Source organism: Acanthochromis polyacanthus, chromosome 19, assembly GCF_021347895.1.
Source record: "Acanthochromis polyacanthus isolate Apoly-LR-REF ecotype Palm Island chromosome 19, KAUST_Apoly_ChrSc, whole genome shotgun sequence".
NCBI lineage: Eukaryota > Metazoa > Chordata > Actinopteri > Pomacentridae > Acanthochromis > Acanthochromis polyacanthus.
In genome coordinates, this window is record NC_067131.1 from 20,127,062 (window position 1) to 20,147,748 (window position 20,687).

Consider the following 20,687-nt stretch of genomic DNA (forward strand, 5'->3'; position numbering starts at 1 on the left):
GACCAAGATAAACTATATTTCTTGGAACAGTTTACAGATGGTGAGCCCCAAGAACTCGTGCGTAGTTGTGCTCATATGGCACCAAGCAAGGGCTATAGAGAAGCAAAGCGTCTTCTGCATAAGCATTATGGAGATGAGCTTTGGATTGCCAGTGCCTACATGGAGAAAGCACTGAAATGGCCACAAGTGAAGGCAGATGATGGGAAAGCATTAAACGCTAATGCAATGTTTCTGATAGGATGTCGTAACTCTATGAAAGACATTGAGTTTTTAGAAGAGATGGATAAGCCTACCAATCTGCGCTCACTGATATCCAAGCTGCCCTACAAAATGAAATAACGTCGGCGAATAGAAGCTTTCGACCTCAAGGAACGATGTGGTCACAGGGCCAGATTTACAGATTTGGTGAACTTCATAGACCGCCAAGCTAAGATCGCGATAGATCCACTTTTTGGTGATATCTCAACCACAGCTATAAAGACGAACCAAAAAGGAAAGCAGCCTGCAAAGAAGGAGGTTCGTGGAAGCAGTTTTGCAACCAATGTTGTTCCCGAAGCCAAAGAGCCCCAAGAAAGGCCTGCCAAGGTCAAACCTGTCAGTGGTGGTAAAGCGGTGAACGCCTTTGATAAACCGTGTTTGTACTGTCAGCAGTCTCACGCTCTTGCCTCATGCAGTAAGATCAAAGGTCAACCCCATCAAGACCGAGTGGAATTTCTGAAATCGAAGGGTCTATGTTTTGCATGTTTGATTCCTGGCCATCTCAGCAAAGCATGTAAACGAAAAATGGAATGCAAAGAATGTCCAGACACTCACGGAGCCGTCTTCTGCAGCTACGTGATCCCCCTCTGGAAGGGTTTCAAGACTAGTACGGCGGTTTCAACTCAACACGTCTTTATTGAGGTTCACGCAGTACAACATACAGTGCCTGTTATTCCGGTTACTGCCGTCACCCCGACGCGAACCTTTTTCCACTATGTTTTAACAGACAGATCGTTAGGTCGTTAAACTGACAAACATACCAGTCCTGGTAAATTTTTACCGTAAGCATCCCACTTTTACGCCATTCTCCCTCATGTGTTATGCCCACTGACCGTATAACCCACAGTGTTGGTAACGTAACTTACGTAGGTAAGACTATTGTGAAAAAAAACACTACGTCCTCCAGCCCTTTCTAAAGGAAAAGTCAGGAAAGTTATACACCTCCCACTTGGTCTACTGATTCAGGAATCCAAGTAGGCCACTATAATTAACATTGATAAACTGTAACAAATAACTCCTGTCTACAGTTAACAATGTGGCATAACAGCTTCGTTAATGAATATAATTAAACATAAACAGCTTAGGACACTCTGTGAGTCCACAAATGAACATACACTGTCACAGTGTCCATCAGTAGAGCAAACTCCTTCACCGAAACACACCACCAACCTCTGAAGAGGATAGCGGTGGGGAGGGTCTTGATCCTTAACCGAAACACACTACCAATCCTCAGGGGAATGGCAGTGGGGAGGTCTTGGTCCTTGACCGAAACACACTACCAACCCCCAGGGGGACGGCAGTGGGGAGGTCTTGGTCCTTGACCGAAACACACCATGGTGGGGATCCTTTACAGTCCAATGTCACCCGAAACACACCATGGTGGGGAGGTCTTTTCTTGTTCCTCAACTGGCAGTAACACCACCAGTCTTCTAACATCCCTGTGGAGAATGGTTGAAGGGCACTCTTTTATCTCGTGGCTCCTCTTAGACATACCACCGGAAACTGGGTGGCTTTGGCATGCTTTCACCTTCACATCTCGTACTATGCCCCTCATGTCAGGAATGGCTTCCACGACTCGTCCCAGTCTAAACTGGCCCCGTAGTGCGTTCTGATCAGCTAGCCATACCAGGTCTCCCGCGGTGACGTTTCTAGTGGTTGCGTGCCACTTCTGCCGGACAAAGAGACCTGGTCCTGCCAGTTGGCTCCACCGCTTCCAGAACTTGTCAACCTCTATTTGGATTGCTCTCAGACGCACAAAAGGGTAAGCTGGGTACTCGAACCCTTTGGTATCTCCACTGGGCCCTGCACGGCCGAGTAGAAGGGAATTTGGAGTGATGACCTCCACAGTCTCATCCTGTACCTGGGTCTTAACACCAACTGGTCTCTCGTTTGACAGGTTGGCAGCGAGGAAGAGGAGGGTTTGAAACTCCAGTGATGTCAGGTTACCTCCTTCACCGATGCTGCTTAATGATCTTTTGAGGACACGAACTGCGGCTTCAGCTGCCCCATTTCGGTGGGGTGAGTCGGCTGGGTGGAACACCCACGTCCATTCGGTCCCTGCAGCTGTAGCTTTCTTTTGAATCGTGTGTTTGTCTATGCTGTCTAAATACTCATGAAGCTCCTGCAATAGTGGTCGAGCACCCACAAAATTGGTCCCTTGATCCGACCAGAGCTTTCGTGGATGACCTCTGAGTGCTGTGAAGCGCTGGTACACTTTCAGGAACGCTTCTGTCGACAAGTCTTCCACAATGTCAGCATATACTGCTCTTGACGCCATACAGCTGAACACCACACCCCAGACTTTCATTCGTGTTCTCCGTTTCACAGAGTCCCTCACGATGTAAGGGCCGAAGAGGTCTAATGTTGTAAACTCGAAGGGTGCGGCAGGCCTAGTCCGTTCCAGAGGAAGCTCACTCATTACTTGCTTGCACATCTTTGCTTTTGTCTTTCTGCAGTGCATGCAGGAATCAATAACCCTTCTGGCGACCCAGGGTCCCTGCACCACCCACGCTTTAGACCTAACACGGAGGAGTGTGCCAGCGACACCTTCATGGTTAGCATCGTGAGCCTCGCGTGTAAGAAGGGTGCTAAGCCATGCAGTGCAAGGAATCAAGGGAACACCGGTTTCTCCCTGCATGGCAGCCTGGACTCTACCGTAACACGGCAGGAGCCCGGTAACTTCATCCTTCCTGACAACAAGTCTATCCAGTGTCGTCACTGGAAATGTAACTCCTTTCTGGGCTGCTAGACACAAGTCTTGGAATGCACTTTCAAGTTCACTTACAGTCAGCACTGCCTCCCACTTTGCAGGTGTAGGGGCTTTCCCTATGCAGACTAAGAACTTCTTCATAGCTCTACGGACATAACTGACTACTCCACAGAGTCTAGCGAGGGAGCTGTACTTTGCCGGATCTACCTGATCTATAAGTGCTGCTCCCCACAGCGTCTCCTTTCTCTGACCTGAGGATGATTTAAGTTCAACCACTGAAGATATTGGAGCTCCGCCACTTTCGTTTGCAGGTGCTGTGCTTTCCCCACACAGATTGTTAGTGTTGAGTGACCCCTTCGCCTGAGGTCTGGTGAGAACCGCTGAAAAGGCCTTTCTTTGTAGTTTGCCCACCGCTATTCTAGCTTCAGCTGCTACTTCTGAGGCTGACTTCATGGGCCAACCACCAACCGGACCAGACAGGAATTCAGGACCCTTCTGCCACACAGCATTCTCGTCTAGTAGTTCAGGAGAACACCCCCTTGTGACTAGGTCAGCGATATTAAGATCACCCGGGATCCACCACCAGTCAGTTATGGGTCCAGCCTTTTGGATTTCTCCGATACGGTTCGCAAAGAATGTTTGGAATCCGTAACTCTCCCTCTGGATAGCACCAGACTGTCTGACTGTCAATGAAGTGGTACCACTTTTCCACGTCTAGCCGTCCATGCTTCAAGATGTATCCCTTCAGGCGCGTGGCAAAGACAGCTCCACATACCTCCGCCTTGATGGTGTCACCTTTTTGGTCTATGGGGGTTAACTTAGCCTTTGACTCTACCAATCGGGTGACCACACCATCCGTAGTCTCCCATCGCAGGTACAGAACAGCACCGTAGGACTCACAACTGCCATCAGAGAATGTAATCCCCCAAGGTTTACTCTTCCAACCCGACGGTGTGAGGCTTCTGTGAAACTTCACACTACTCAATCGAACATACTCCTTCAACAACTCAATTGATTTCCCTCTGAGCCCATCGGACAGAGGTTCATCCCAGGTGTCCTTAGTGAGCTTACCACCTTCCTGGAAGGCCCTTCTCACCAGAATGACTCCTTTCTGCTTGACCGGTGTTGCTAGACCGATAGGGTCATACAGTCCAGCAATCTGGCTCAGCAGGACACGCCGGGTCAATGGATTAGGTGTCTTTGCTTCCACCTCTCCTTCTGTGAGATCAACCTCGGTCCTCATTTTTTTCTTTCTCTTGGAGAAGTTGATGGAGGCCATCACAAAGAGTTTATCCTCCTAAACGAGGTAGCCAATGCCCAGAGCTTTATTGTCTTCCTCCCCTAGTTGATTGGGTAGCATCAAGGTCACTGGTTTGGACTCCTTCTCAACACACCTCCCACTTTGACCGGACCGGATCCAGGGTTTGAGGTAGAAACCCCCAACCTTCAGTATCTCCTCCACTCCTTCTAGGACCTTGCCTAGACGCTGTGGGTCATTATGAGATGTGAGTAGGTCATCGACGTAGGAGTCCTCTTCAATGACTCTCCTTTCCTCTTTCATGTCAGCAAACTGGGGCAGTTTAGCAGTCTCCCGCATTGCTACTTGTGCTATGCACCCAGCTGGTTTGTCTCCCATATTCACTCTCACAATAGCGTAGTCCTCAATCTCATCTTCCGGTGAATCTCTCCACAGGAATCGGTGCACATGGACTTCTTGCTCCTCTAACCACACTGAATTGTACATCTTGGTGATGTCTCCAATAGCAGCGTGTTCACCTTCCCGGAATCTGAGGAGCACGGCTCTAATGGGATTGAGGACGTCTGGGCCTTTACGTAAGATGCTGTTCATGCTCACACCTCGGAACTCCTGACTGCTGTTCCAGACGATGCGGATCGGCGTGGTCGCCGAGTGGGGGTTTGGTGCGGCTAAGTGACTCACCCACCATACAGCACCTCCCCAGCTGTTCATCACGTCTTTGGTGAGTTTAATAGCAGTACCTCTTTCTACCATCTCGTGGACTTGTTTCATGTATGTCTCTTTCCACTCAGGATCTTTCATGAGTCGCTTCTCCGTTCTCAAGAATGTTGCCTCAACAGCCTTTCGGTTGTTTGGAAGGGTTGCTGGGTCTTCCTTCCACGGGTATTTTGCGTCCCAGTGTGACTGATCGCTGTGAGTATCTTTCTCCCTGAAGGTCAGGCCTGCTCTTATTATCTCCAACTCCCTCTCATCAGCCAGAGACATTTCCTTCCCACTTGGTGAACATTTCCCACAGTAGCACCCTCCACAGGCAGGGTTACAGGCAGCTCCAATGCTATCCCATTTTAGCCACTCAAAGATCTCCTTATTGCACAGTGCTGTTGCTCGGACTACCTCTTTGCTGCTTTGTTCTAAGTGACTTCCATTCTCCTCTACGAAGTGTTCCTCTACTTTAACGGCTGCCAACTTCATGGAGTGTGCGAAGTGCGTTTTAGAGTGCCACGCAGTAGCATCCACTTCCTCAAAGAGGTCTGAGTGCACACCACTCACGATCTTGCCGAGAGGACCGTCCCACAGCACCAAGTCACCAACCCTTTGAAGTTTTTGTGGGGCCAACCGGCCTTCTCGTGCACTGATTAACAGGTCAATTTTCTCTGGGCGGGCCAGTTCTCCCGACTTAACTTCAGGAAAGAACTGTTCCAGGCGCTCTGATGTTACTACCCGGCCCACTTTAGCGATGTCCTCCATCCCGTAGCAGATCATCTCATGGAGCTTCAGGGTCCCCCGTGGAGTCCACACCTTTATCGTCACAAGATATCTCTTTGTATAGACCTTCACTTTCATTGTGCCGACACCATACACAACAAGTGAAATTGGTTCACCGGTCAGGCCGAGTCTTTCTGCAGCCTGGAGCGTGATATAATTAGTATCAGATGCTAGATCAACCAAAGCCCCAAGACTGTCTCCTCTCTTTGATGTGACAGGCACGAGCATCATGAGGACTGGATGCTCTCTCAACCCGCTTTGTTCTATCAGGCTTTTGCCGGAACACACTTTCAATGTAGCCTTGTTAGTACATGCTTTGCGAACGGCTTCTAACTGGTGGGGAGTCAGTCCTAGTTCAGCGAACACAGCCTCCTGCTCCTCTGTTGGACCACGAGGTCCCCGCTTTTCCTCCACTTTACTTTCTTTCTTACAAGCATCTTTCTTTGCCAGTGCTCTGGGGCAGAGGAAATAATGGTGGTCTGCTAAGGTGTCACTCCTTTTACACTCTTCTTTACGACAGAGGAACCTTGGAGTACAAGTGTCGTCGGTCCCATGTACATCCAGGCATTTAAAGCATGCTTTTGCTTTCCTCACATAAGCTTTCTTTTCTGACAGACTAGCCTTCTTGAAAGTCTTACAGCGAAATAGCCTTTTCCCATGTTCTTGATCACCACAAACAGGACATGATGTCTGCTGAGACTCTGTTCTGACCTCGCATGCCATTGTCTTAGTGAATGATTGTCTTTCTCTTTTTCTGTCACCTGGTTTCTCGCGGTAACCTGGCCTCTCAGCACTAACAGGCCAAAGCTTACTTGGTAGCAACTGCTCCAACCTCTTTCAGATGTGATTACCACAGCGGGTTTCGCTCGTGGTGAGCGGCACGAAAAACATGACGACATCGTGTTGGTGCGCACGAAACCGAAACAAAAACTGACGTGACAGTTTCACGAATCCCCGTGAGACCGTGTTGGATGACAACACCTTCATCACGTACCCTGAATGGCATTCTACCGTAATGTACAATGTAAGAGCGCACCACTTAACACAATGTCTAATGCTAACAGCTATGGGTAGAAATATGTGTCAATAGAAACTAAATTTGAATAATTTCTATTGACTTAAACATTAAATAATTACATTTGAATTGCATGATTTGAAATTGAATTTATTACATTAAAATTTAATATATGTCCTATGCAATACATGTGTTTCAATTTGACAGATTTTACTGAGAAACACATCAGCAGCACTGGAAAAGAGAACTCAAGTGCAGATCCACAGAATTCCTTTTTACATACACTACTGTTCAAAAGTTTGGGGTCACCCAGGTAATTTCATGTTTTCCATGAAAATTCACACTTTTATTCATGTGCTAACATATTTGCTTATGGGTTTTCTAATCACCAATTAGCTTTTCAACACCATTAGCTAACTTTGTGTTACCTTGATAGCATTAGAACACAGGAGTGATGGCTGCTGGAAATGGACATCTGTACCCCTATGTAGATATTCCATTAAAAATCAACTGTCTCCAGCTAGAATAGTTATTTGTGTACAATGTCCAGATTGTATTTCTCAATCATTTCTTTTTTAAGGATTGTTTTTATTTGTCATATCAGCAACCATTGGGAGGTAAATTTTTTTAGTTGTATTATCTTCTTTACATAGAAAATGTTGTCAGGTTGAACAAGTCAAATCTAAATAGAAGTGATTCAAATTCATTTTCTAGTAGTACATATTTCTGCCTCTAAGCAACTGCTAAGTAGCACTAAAAACAAAGTATTGCACTAATTAAAATTGCGTTCTCATGATGGTGCCAGAAGAACTGATTGCTGCTGATCTTATATTCATCCAGAGGAGGACCTGAATATCTTTGTTTGTTGTTCAGACGTTTTGCTAAACACCACAAATGTCATCCTCACAGTCGGCAGGGGGCAAAGTCAGAGGATCATCAGAGGATCCCTGTCTTCCATCCTTTGTAATGTCTACAAAGTTTTACTGGCTATCTGCTCATTAGATGGTGAGATATTTCAGTGTGGACTACAGTGGTGGAGCAACTGACCAGCACAGTAATTTCTTGAGTCATACTGCCAGTATGGATACAACACTTTTTTTTACAGCTCAGTAGCATATTTTGTATGACCAACAGTTATGAGGGACATTGCTAATGTAAAATACTACTGCATATTCATAGTTAAGAACCTTTACATTGAATTCCCTACATGTAATTCCTACCTTTTTTTTGTTTCCCTTCAAGTTTCTGCAGTGTGAAAGTGGACTTGCTCAGAGAGGTTTGGACCAACTGTGAACAGTATAAGATAAGATAGACTTTATTAATCTCACAAAGGAGAAATTTAACATTGGAGTGCAAAAGTCACGAAAGTGCAAGAACAAGATAATAAATATTGCACATAATAACAACTACATGTCTGAATACATCAAAGATGCTGAAGGTAGCCTCTGATGACTTAGCTTCCAACAGCAATTTTCAAGTTCTCAGTTCAAGTTTTATCCCCTGAACTGAAAATATACTGAGACAGATAGAGGCAAACAGGATGAAGAAGCTGGTATTCAGCTGTTGATAAGGTGATCTTGAGATATGTTTATAATATTCTAAATTTTAGGTTTCTACTACGTGCTTTAACTTGTATAATTTCCATCTGATCATCTAAATGTATGACCGAGCTGTTCACCTCTAATTAGTATTCTTGACAAAATGCCTGAACTCAAAGATGTTGGAGATTTGTTGTAAAGTAGTTGGAGGATTATTACAGCAGCAGTTACTTTTCAATCACATCCACGAGAAGTATTTTCCAGCCTTCTGTGCTTTTGCTGCAGTTTCACTAATTAAATTAGGTCAGGTTCCCAATGCCACCTCCAAATAACAGAAATAATATCTGCTGGCTCATGTTTTGATTAGAAAAACAACGGTGGTCTCCCTAGAGGCTGTGAGTGGAGTCTGTCTCGTCCCAGCGGCTCACCAACACTCTGATCCGGGCTGACAGCCTGCTGTGGAACTGGTCTGAGCAAAAAACAGTACAGCAACAAGGTGAATCATAAATGTGACAAGGCCCTGTAAGGATGAGTGAATGATCAAATGACAATATTCCCTTTTCCCTGGCCTGTCTGTGAAGGTCATGCTGTAGTTAGATGAGCAAAAACATTTCAAGAAATTTTCCTCCTGATAGAAATGTGGAGGATGACTTCAAAGAGGTGTCACGTAATTTAAACTGCATGTCGACAACAAACATGAAACAAAGGCTTGTTTCATGCTTTAGAAATTCTTGTGACAGTTCTCTTTCCACCTGTCAAAATTAATGAAACCAGCTCCTCTAAGGGCTCTTTTTCAGCCACATATGTAAATATTTTGATCTACAAAGGGAACATGAATAAAGCCTGAATGAGGAGTGTGGTGTGTTGTCAGCATCATTACTGTTTTTCACATTACTGGTTAGTTCAAAACAACAGACTGACAAACAGCTCAGTTTAGGCCAAAGTTTTCATACAAGAGTCACCAGACATGTCTTCTCTCACCAAGCCAGAACCTGACTTATCTAGATTTGGACAAATGAAGTGTCATCCTAGAGTCAGTGTAACAAGTGAAGACTTCAACTATGGTATCATGTCTGGCAGCTGTCAGCTTATTACGAACAAGTCAGGCAGCAGCTGATTCAAACTGAAGCTGAGTGTCTGCAGAAATGACCTGCTCAAAAAGTAGGTGATGTAGGTCAGCAATCACCAACCTTTTTTGCGCCATGGACTGGATTCAAGCAATACAATTTTTATGTGCACATAATAAACAAGAAAAGCACACAGAGAGTGTACTGCTTTGCCAAGGCTGCTCAGTTGTATCATTTCCGACTCTGAAATCTTTAATAAAAAATTACCTTGTGTCAAGTAAGATGCAAATGTTGAGGTCTCAGAAAGGACTCAGGCTCATTATGGCCCTAAGGTAACAAAGGTTTTGAAGCAGACAAATAAAGAAACATAAGTTAACCACATAATTATGCTTGCTGAACAGTATATTTTCTAGAATGTTGATTTGATTTGATTAAAAGTGATGATACAGATGATTTATTATGTTTAGATTGAGAGGAATGATTAAAGAAGTGATTCTGTGTAAGGTAATCCTTGTTTAGGCTCTGTGTGTGTACGTACAGGCCTCATAGGCTTTGTGTGTGTAAGTCTTAAAAAAGCAGAAGTGCAGTAAACAACAGTCACAATGACACAGCAACCTCCCCAGAAAAAAGGGAAGTTTGGGAAAAACCCAAAAGGGTTGGCTGAAATGTGTGTGTGTTAAACAGAATGTGGACACTGTGTATTTGCTGTAACAACATGACTTCTGTATTACTGCTGTATGTGACAACAAGTTGATTGCATAAGTTAGACGGAGCCGGGGGCGTACCTAGCCAGTTTTGTGTGTAAGGAGAGAGAGATAAAAAGGCAGAGCCACAAGCACAGAACGGGAGATGTTCGCCGGAGCTGCAAGAAGAGCTGCAAAGGGAACTTGGCCGGAGTTCTGAAGAATCTTCACCTTCCTCTATTGCCCTAGAGACGGGAAGACTACGCGGGACTTAGGCTCCAGAGATCGCTGAGGACATCGTTGGAAGCAAAGTCTTTTTCTGACTTTGTTCAACAAGCGAAGACCACACTCTGCCAAACGGAGAGTCCTAAGAGGTTCTGCAGTTATCCAGAAGAAACCAATAGAGGGGAGAACCGACTACACCCGAAGAGGCAAAGGAGGCAACAGCACTGGGCTGTTCCCCTCCCCGGGCCTGGGAGACCCAGTGACCCACTATAGCCTGAACAGACGAGGGTTTTCCATCACCACCATACCACAGAGAAGACAGCTGGGGCGTAAGCACTAACGTTCCAGCTGATTCCAGAGATAACTGCCAGACCACGATTGGCTTATAGGACTCCTCCACTCCTCCCTGCCAAGGGATAAGATCCTTTTGTCCACAAAGAAGACATCGTAACGAGTCCTCTGGACAACTGAGGACTCCTCCCAGACGCAAGACAAGACCGAGTGATACGGTAGTGGCCACGCTGTTCGCTCTCTCTCCTAAATTTAATAATTAGAGAAGATTGTCAGGTACGCTCAATTTAGTTACTTTAGTATAATTTTTAATCTGAAATAATTAATTGTTTAAATCATGAATTGATGCTGTGCCCTTGCTAAAATTGGTTAATAAAACGCTTTATTGCATTTAAAGAGAAGCCTAATGAAATTATTATAAACCACTAAAAATCTGCATAGTGGTAAAAAGTTAAGTTGATTGTGTGCATTCAATCCAATGGTTCTTAAAGGTTATTTAGTCCAAAGTGCGAGTGTTTAAACATTACCCCTGAGGTTAGTTCTTTCCAAACCTCTAAAACGAACCCAGGAATAGCACCAAGTGCATGCAAGTCCTTAGAGAGAAGCTGACCGATAACGAACGTGAATGATAGATCAATTCCACTACTTAGAAAGGCTGCTTGGTGGGATAGCATTTATCAGATAAGAGGGGTGAGACGTTCGGAAGCAAGGCAGTCAGAACCTGGGCGAGTGTCTCTCGACTCCAGCTTAATTATTCTGCTGAAACCTGTTAGGTGGAATGCTAATAGGCAGATAGGATCTAACCCTTTAAACGGAGAGCTGGACCAAATTTAACCTGAGGTAAGGGTTAAAAAAGGCTAGACTAGCGAACATGGCGTCCCTGGGTGGGCACGAGTGAAGAAAGAAGTGTCCAAAAGAAGATTCTGAGGGTCCGGCACCGACACCTAAAATCAACCGCCAGAACCTTTCAGTGGAAACTGGGGAAGAGAGGGCCAATCTCTTCTGACCGAGGGTCCACGCTGCGGAGATCGGGGAAGGAGAGGACGAGACCTTCTGACCGAGGATCCACAGCACAGGTGATCAGCCGACAGAGGGACTCGGGATCATCACGCCTGACGGGAGGTACAGTGAGAACTGCAGGCTAGAAGAAGCCGCAGTGACCTTGGGCCAGCGCATCCCAGAAAAGAGGCACCGCGGAGCAGCCAGACGAGGTCTGCACTCATCCCTGCTCAAAGGTCCTACGAGAGGTTTTGAGGGAGCAGACAACTCGAGACGACAAAGACGATGGCTGAGAGCCAACCAGAAAAAGATGGACTCGTCCCTGACAACAAAGAAGAAGCGACAGCCCCACAGGACGACGCAAAAGCCGGAGGGTCCGGTGAGCAAAGAGAAGAGGATTCTTCCTCCGAAGACCCAGTGCCTGGGGAGACAACGATCAACGAAGTGGTAAGAAACTCCACTTCAAAGAAGATTCGCCCAGACTTCACTCCAGCCCTCCAGTACCAGATTGTCCTGGCAGGTAATGGGTGGGATACCTGGGAAGAAGAAATAAAGAGGCATGTGCGCAACTTTAACCAGAGGCTGACAGAAGAGCAACTAAAGGAACAAATTCAGGAGGGCCTCGACAAAGACGGGTGCTTCACCTCCCACGAGCAAGTGGGAAAGTACTGGCTGACGGTGCTAGGAAGCATGTCAACACCGCCCAAGTCGAAGGACGGCGTGAGGCAATGGTTAATCTGGTGGGGTGAGTATCTGACAGAGTCAACAAGAAGTGCTCCGATGTCAAAAGTTGCCATGATATTGTGTCCTTCTGCAGAATATGACGCTGTGGTAAAGATGCTTGCCAAAGAGACGGAAGTGGTTCCAGTTCTGATCTCCAACAAAGTGCGGGCAACGGCAGTGCAAAGGGACCAGCGAGATGTGCTGAGGCCTATACATGAGTATGCAGCATCAAGAAGTGAGATGACGGTTGAAGAGGACCGGCGAAGCGAGCAAACGTACTCAGGGTCCGTGAAAGAGTCAGATGAAGAAGACCCAGATGCAGAGGGACCTGAGCATGCTGGCCTGCCAAAGCCAACAGGGTTCGCCCAATGGGAGGCTATGTATCCAGGATTCGGTGGACCAAGCTTTCCGTGCCCAGCACCCCAACCAAGCCTCGCAGGAGACTACTCTGCACTGTCCCCCACAACTCAAAGAAATATATATGCTACTGATGGGCTCATCGCATCCAGCAAAAAGATCCTCCAGTCCCTGAAGGCGTATACTGCAGCCCACAAAGCTGCGAAGTGCCCAGCTGATGAGGACCTCATTGAGAACGAGTCGATGAGCGACAGATCCGAGAGGACTCTCCCCACCTTACCACCGTTGCCCACAGATGGTAAGAAATTCAGCAACCAGACGGGCGCTGCAGCTTACTACATCGAAAGAGACCCTTGGCAGTACCACGCAGATGCCCTGCTGGTAGTATCCTCCTCCATCCTGAAAGTCAGAAATACAGCTTCAGAAAGGCTCTCGCACGTAGAGGTGGTGAAGAGTACAAAAAGGAAAGAGAAGAAGCCAGTAAGGAGAATAGAAATCGTCCAGACGGATGTAGATCTATAGTGGTAACTAGCGGGGGGGATTCAACGTACTACTCTATAATCCATGTGATAGAAGATGAATATCGTGATGGAGATGACATTGAGTCATATAGAAAAAGGCTATACGGTGCCCTGGTCAAAGGACTGGCGAAAGCAAATGACCTGAAGTACAGGAGAGTGGTCATTTGTGCTGATGGACTGAGGTCCAACACGCTGCCCTGGGAAGTGGCAGAAGAGGCAGCCACAAGAGCGGCAAAATGGCAACTGATGGCGCATGAGGTCTGTAATGAGTTAAAGCAACTGGTGGTCATGACCTCTCAAGCTCAGAACAAAGAGCGGAGAGATCGCATACTGAAGCCCTGCAAAGATGCAGAGAGGGCGAGAGGCCTTAAAGCAAAAGGGAAAACTGATCGACCAGCGGAAGACGAAGCAAAGATGCCTGAGGTGTTCAGTCCTGAACGGGAGAGAAAATCATCCACACCTGGTGAAGCAGCCCCGCCTGGAGCTTACCCTGGGGGTGAACACAGCTATGTCCAGAACCAGCCTCAACCCAAGTCCATGGTAATATGGAAGCAAGAGACTCCTCCGGGAGCTGTGGTACAGAGGCTGTACCTACGGGACCAAGAAGGGGCCATGGGAGACGCAATCCCCGAAGGTGACTATATCTACGCAGTCATCAAGGGAGGAATTGGAGCCGCCTTCATTTCCTGCCAGAGGAACGACCACGCAGGCGTAAAGGAGGAGGCTAAGCAGTCCCTCCTCCGGAAGGAGGTGTGGACTACGGTATAAGAGGAGGAACACGGACGCGCCTCAGCCATTTTACTTGCTGAGCTTGAACCAGCCACAGCTAAACCAAGGACAGACTAAGTGACCGCACCCTACAACAGAAAAGAGGAACCATGTCTGCTACCCCTGATACCAACAGCATCCGCTACAATGTAAGTGACTTCACTTTGCTTTGCAACAAAGCCAGCTTCAGAGAATGCATGGAGTTTTGGGCTATTGAAGTCACCTGGATCATCCACTGCTGCACCGGGGCATGGGCCCTGGACCAGCCGCTGAGAATCATCACCCTGATCCTGGGGCTAGCTAAAGAAGCCCTAGTCAACGTCTACCGACGGTGTGGCTTGAACACCCTGTCCCTGTTCATGATCTACATCCAGGGACGTGCCAGGATTGACACCACCCGAGTTGGCCTGCTTAAGGGAGCAGGTGTAATCTCCTGGGCGATATTGGATTTCGCCGCCCTGTTCTACAGCCCCTGAAGTGGATCAGCGTCGCCTACGAAGGGTTGCTAGTGGTGCTGCTGTTAGCATATCTAGTCACACTAGCAATGGCTCTGCAAGAAAGAGGAAGAGGGCGTTGGCTGCTCAAGCTAGGCGCCATTACTCTTTGGGGTGTAGGCTGGGGCATTATGGCAGTAATGTATTGGCTGCTGATAGATAGAGGGGTAGTTGGAGTGGTTTGGTTCATGTTGTACGGAGCCCTCTTTCCTCGGAAAGAAAGAGAAGCAAAAAGTCCAGGACGCACACCACCAGTGGTCCTGCAATCCCCTTGGAGAAGCAGAATGGCACAAAGGCGTGCCCAAAGAGACGACAGGGCCGAATAAGAAGCAACACCATGCCCTGTTTTGCTCGCTAGCTTGCTACGCTATGAATATTTATATATATATTAAGCTGTCCATCGGCGTTTGCGGCCGCCGCCCGTTAAAGTACGCCGGCCCACGGGTGGGCCGTTTTTTTATCGGTATACGCTTTTTTAAAATAGAAGGACACTGCAAACACGATTATACAAACACTATACACACATAGAAAGCTGAGATTCTCATGAATCCGCCGGTATAAACCACTTTCAGATGTGATTACCACAGCGGGTAATATAAACACATTTATCCAACAAACAACAAGTCATGTAAACGTGCACAGCTCACCTGTCGACGCAGTTTGGACGCTCGTTTCTGGTCATAAAAGAAGATAATCCACAAAAACCGGCCAGAACCCAAGCTTAGCCATCCAGAGGAAACAATCCAGTATAATACTTTGGCCAAAACATGTCTCGAAATAAGTAAAAAATCCAGAAAACGATCGGCTCCGTGCGCGTGCACGCGGCGCGTGGTGGCGCTGTGCGTTTCATATTCACTGCATCTTTCTATTATAACTTTATCATACACGGTCGAATTCCCTTTGTTCGCGATTCAAAATGGATACTGGAGACTTCTCCTCCGTTTCAAACCGAACTTCAACCAATCAGGTGACTCGTTTCCGCCTACTTCGGCGATATAGCCAACCATGGCCGAGTCTGACAGATATCGATTACATCACTTGATTGACTTGTTTCTCAGCAAATCACGCCGGAGGAAACGTTAGATTGACAGGCCTGGTAGCCAATGAGCTTGCTGAATGGCTTGAATATAAATCCCGCCTCTGCCAGCGGCTTTATATGATATTTCATTCGTGAGCTCCGGGCTCCACCTGCTGTTTCTCTGTATTCCTCTCAATCTGTGTGTGTGATCGACACTGAAGCCTATCTGAAGTGATTTTTTGAGTTCTTTATGAGTTTTTGGAATGAAAATGAAGTGAAAATGAAGTGAAAATGAATTTATACCATTCTGTAGAGAGTGTGCACAGTGTATAAAGATTGTATCCAACATTGACAGGGGCGGAGCATATCAGTACAAATACATGTGTGAAACACTCATTTCTTGTAGTATTGCTCTGAAATTTTGACCTGAACTATGTAAGACCCCAGGCTTTTGCAATATTGTGTTTTCAAGCTCTTACAGTGCTGCCACACTGATTTTCAGGTGTTTTATTAGGGAAAAAATGTAGGCGAGAAAAAAATTCATCCTAATTCAGTGTGTGCCAACATGAAATACTCTGTGCCAGTAGCACCTAGAGTAATTCTGACTGCACTGGGTGAAAATTCAGGTTGTCAGCTTTCAAATGAGACCCCAACCATGCATGTACTCCAAACAGTTCAAGAACAGCATTCAATTTACTTTCTGTAAATCTCAGTAGAAATTTCGGGCGGAAATTGCCCAGACCTTAAAGGTAATGAAATCAAGAGTTTCTATGTCTGCTTAAATTCCAGATGAGTGCAGCCTGCGTTAAATGTGGGGGTACAATTGAAGAAAAGAAATGCCTTTGGGATGTCTCACCCACCTTTTGGTGTGAGACCTGTTACAAGGAAGCCTTCCCTGTTACCACGGCACAAGGCATTTTTTGTAAGAAACCTGAGGCTTACCTCCCTGGTGTTGTCCTGGGGCACCACATAAGCATACAGGCCACGGCCATACCAATGGGCAGCTCGATGGTTCCACAACAAGCTAAGCCTGAAGAATGGTGTCAAGAAAGTCCAACTGGGTACTATCTCCCAGTCTATGTTAGATTCTGGAGACTTCCAACTGGAGAAGGCGTCTCCACAACCCATGTTGCAGATGGAAGATGTGTCGCTATAGGGAAACCATGGAAATTGCCCAAGTTACCTATGGCTCCGACCGAATCAGCAATGCATGCAGTTGAGAGGCCCTCTACTCCGCCACAGAAGACGGTTGGATGGTCCCAAGGCACGCAGACTGACCCACCGCCACAAGAAGCAGAGGTGCAGTGGAACTACAGCCAGGAGCTCAGTGAAATACTGGAGATGCCACTGCCAGTGATGGAAGCAGAATTTCAACTGCCTCCGGTTCTGTCACCCATACCATCACAGCCTCCGACACCTCTAATGGATGAGCCGCCTGAGATATCGGAGATACAGTCTCCACCTGAAATATTGGGGTGCCAAGACACGCAGCCTACTATGACCATTGAAGCAGCAATAGAGGTCATCGAGAGCGCCGTTGAGCAACTAGCAGCGCCCAAATTGGCCGCTGTAAAGGGTGTCCAATGTCCTGTAACACCTGCTGTTGCAGTGGTGCCAGGAGTCCAACGACCTGCATTACCTGATTTATCAGAGTTGCGAGTGATCGACAGCTGGGAGCAGTCACCTGGAGCGCTGGTCATCGTTGAAGAAGTTGTCACCACCACTGACACCCAGATGCAGCTTGGAGACCTGCTTGATCTCACTGCGCCAGAGGACGATGTTGACCTCTTTCCCTGATTGCTTGGAGTCGCTATCTGTGACCTCAAGAAGGGGGTGTCAAGTAAGATGCAAATGTTGAGGTCTCAGAAAGGACTCAGGCTCATTATGGCCCTAAGGTAACAAAGGTTTTGAAGCAGACAAATAAAGAAACATTATAAGTTAACCACAAAATTATGCTTGCTGAACAGTATATTTTCTAGAATGTCGATTTGGTTTGATTAAAAGTGATGATACAGATGATTTATTATGTTTAGATTGAGAGGAATGATTAAAGAAGTGATTCTGTGTAAGGTAATCCTTGTTTAGGCTCTGTGTGTGTATGTACAGGCCTCATAGGCTTTGTGTGTGTAAGTCTTAAAAAAGCAGAAGTGCAGTAAACAACAGTCACAATGACACAGCAACCTCCCCAGAAAAAAGGGAAGTTTGGGAAAAACCCAAAAGGGTTGGCTGAAATGTGTGTGTGTTAAACAGAATGTGGACACTGTGTATTTGCTGTAACAACATGACTTCTGTATTACTGCTGTATGTGACAACAAGTTGATTGCATAAGTTAGACGGAGCCGGGGGCGTACCTAGCCAGTTTTGTGTGTAAGGAGAGAGAGATAAAAAGGCAGAGCCACAAGCACAGAACGGGAGATGTTCGCCGGAGCTGCAAGAAGAGCTGCAAAGGGAACTTGGCCGGAGTTCTGAAGAATCTTCACCTTCCTCTATTGCCCTAGAGACGGGAAGACTACGCGGGACTTAGGCTCCAGAGATCGCTGAGGACATCGTTGGAAGCAAAGTCTTTTTCTGACTTTGTTCAACAAGCGAAGACCACACTGCCAAACGGAGAGTCCTAAGAGGTTCTGCAGTTATCCAGAAGAAACCAATAGAGGGGAGAACCGACTACACCCGAAGAGGCAAAGGAGGCAACAGCACTGGGCTGTTCCCCTCCCCGGGCCTGGGAGACCCAGTGACCCACTATAGCCTGAACAGACGAGGGTTTTCCATCACCACCATACCACAGAGAAGACAGCTGGGGCGTAAGCACTAACGTTCCAGCCGATTCCAGAGATAACTGCCAGACCACGATTGGCTTATAGGACTCCTCCACTCCCCCCTGCCAAGGGATAAGATCCTTTTGTCCACAAAGAAGACATCGTAACGAGTCCTCTGGACAACTGAGGACTCCTCCCAGACGCAAGACAAGACCGAGTGATACGGTAGTGGCCACGCTGTTCGCTCTCTCTCCTAAATTTAATAATTAGAGAAGATTGTCAGGTACGCTCAATTTAGTTACTTTAGTATAATTTTTAATCTGAAATAATTAATTGTTTAAATCATGAATTGATGCTGTGCCCTTGCTAAAATTGGTTAATAAAACGCTTTATTGCATTTAAAGAGAAGCCTAATGAAATTATTATAAACCACTAAAAATCTGCATAGTGGTAAAAAGTTAAGTTGATTGTGTGCATTCAATCCAATGGTTCTTAAAGGTTATTTAGTCCAAAGTGCGAGTGTTTAAACATTACCCCTGAGGTTAGTTCTTTCCAAACCTCTAAAACGAACCCAGGAATAGCACCAAGTGCATGCAAGTCCTTAGAGAGAAGCTGACCGATAACGAACGTGAATGATAGATCAATTCCACTACTTAGAAAGGCTGCTTGGTGGGATAGCATTTATCAGATAAGAGGGGTGAGACGTTCGGAAGCAAGGCAGTCAGAACCTGGGCGAGTGTCTCTCGACTCCAGCTTAATTATTCTGCTGAAACCTGTTAGGTGGAATGCTAATAGGCAGATAGGATCTAACCCTTTAAACGGAGAGCTGGACCAAATTTAACCTGAGGTAAGGGTTAAAAAAGGCTAGACTGGCGAACACTTGCAATGAGCACCGCCGAGTGTTAGTAACGTGTATGTTATGTATGGATACCAAATCATGTGATCTAAATATGTGTAGCAGGCAGCGGGAATTGATGGGACTCGGAAACATCCCCACAATGTAATCAACTGTTCATGTGATTGCCAGCAGGCAGCTGACATAGTGTTCACTTGTAGTCATAGTTACAGATCTTTCAGGTCTTCACCATTTTTGAGCCTCTCTGCGACTCTGTGGACAGTCATCCGGCTGATGTTCAGCTGTTTGGCTATGTCAGACTTGTGGCCAGCATGAAGGAGAGCAGATATCTCAACTCTTTTGACTTCCATCTTGATACAACTTCACCGGAGAACAAATTTGTATTGATGACACCTGCCTATAAGGTAGAACTTTCAGTTTGTTTAATGGAATTGTTCACTCCAACATGTAAACGTCTCTAAAGATCATGAAACCGAGTGTAACAGAACTTTTGCAAAGCCCGGTATATATATATATATATATATATATATATATATATATAGGGTAGAGACTGCGATTTGGTAGAATTGGAGTTTCTACCAGTAGAGATTGCGATTGTAATCTCTACCAGTAGAAACTCCAATTCAGTTCAAGTTGCATTGCCTACTGGTGCAGCTCTGAACTAAAGTCACACTTCAGTTTGAAACCAAAAATATCAATATTTAATGGTATTTCTGGTTTGCGTCCACTTGATTCTAGTATAATTGTTCTTGGTTATTGATAAGATAAATAGCATAATAGCACTATATGCAGGTGTCGGATGTTTCCTTTCAAACTGTTGTGGTGACATTATTCCATGAATGGCTTTTACTTATGATATCTAAACATCCTCACTTTGAACTAGGTGAGCTGCTAAAGAATTATACAGTGAGACCACGCCTATTGGAAATAACATATAGTGCTATTATGCTATTTATCTTATCAATAACCAAGAACAATTATACTAGAATCAAGTGGACAAGGGCTCTAGTTATCATATGATCGATACATTTTGATCACAGACGGGCTGTTAGCCACAAATGATTTATTTTTCAGTTGGAAATATTTCAGTGGGTTGACTGATTGCAGAGAATGTTTCACTGTACTGTTTTTTGCTGAGATATCCGGACTGACAGCCAACTTGATTTTTGACGGACGCAATAACATGCGTAAGGGCTGTAATTTCCTTTTGTTTTTTGTTAAATAAATATGCTCTTGAATCTCGTTAGACTTGTTTTAGTAGGTCAATATCTATGTTTTTTCAGAATAAAGTTTGTTTTGTGGCAAATATAAATTGTAAAGCAGCAGGTGAACTCCAAATGTGGCTCATCGGAATTGTTACACTCAGCACCATCGTTATTCGTCGATTATGAAAATAAAACTTTATTTTTCTCGAGAAATCTTTAGAACTGACACAAAGAATTGATTCTGTTATCTCTTATAACTTTATTATTTTGTCTAAACTATTTTTAAGGCACATTTTCTGAAAAATAGTCTTAAGAAATGACTTTTTGAAATACTAAATCTAATTTTACCCATTAGCAGATAGTGACTTATATATATGTGAATGATGATGATACTCCATCTAGGATTTATATATATATTCATTTTCTCTGATATATAACTTCTATCTATTTTATATAGAAA

At 45.6% G+C, this 20,687-nt stretch overlaps 1 protein-coding gene across 1 annotated transcript; it reads left to right on the forward strand.

Moving 5' to 3' along the window:
• Nucleotides 1-9,729: 9,729 nt before the first annotated feature.
• Nucleotides 9,730-20,265, forward strand: LOC127531133 (uncharacterized). The gene is made up of 2 exons (XM_051939667.1): nt 9,730-10,806; nt 16,200-20,265. The coding sequence occupies exon 2, from the start codon at nt 16,200-16,202 to the stop codon at nt 17,205-17,207; it is 1,008 nt and encodes a 335-aa protein (XP_051795627.1). The 5' UTR covers nt 9,730-10,806; the 3' UTR covers nt 17,208-20,265.
• Nucleotides 20,266-20,687: the final 422 nt, after the last annotated feature.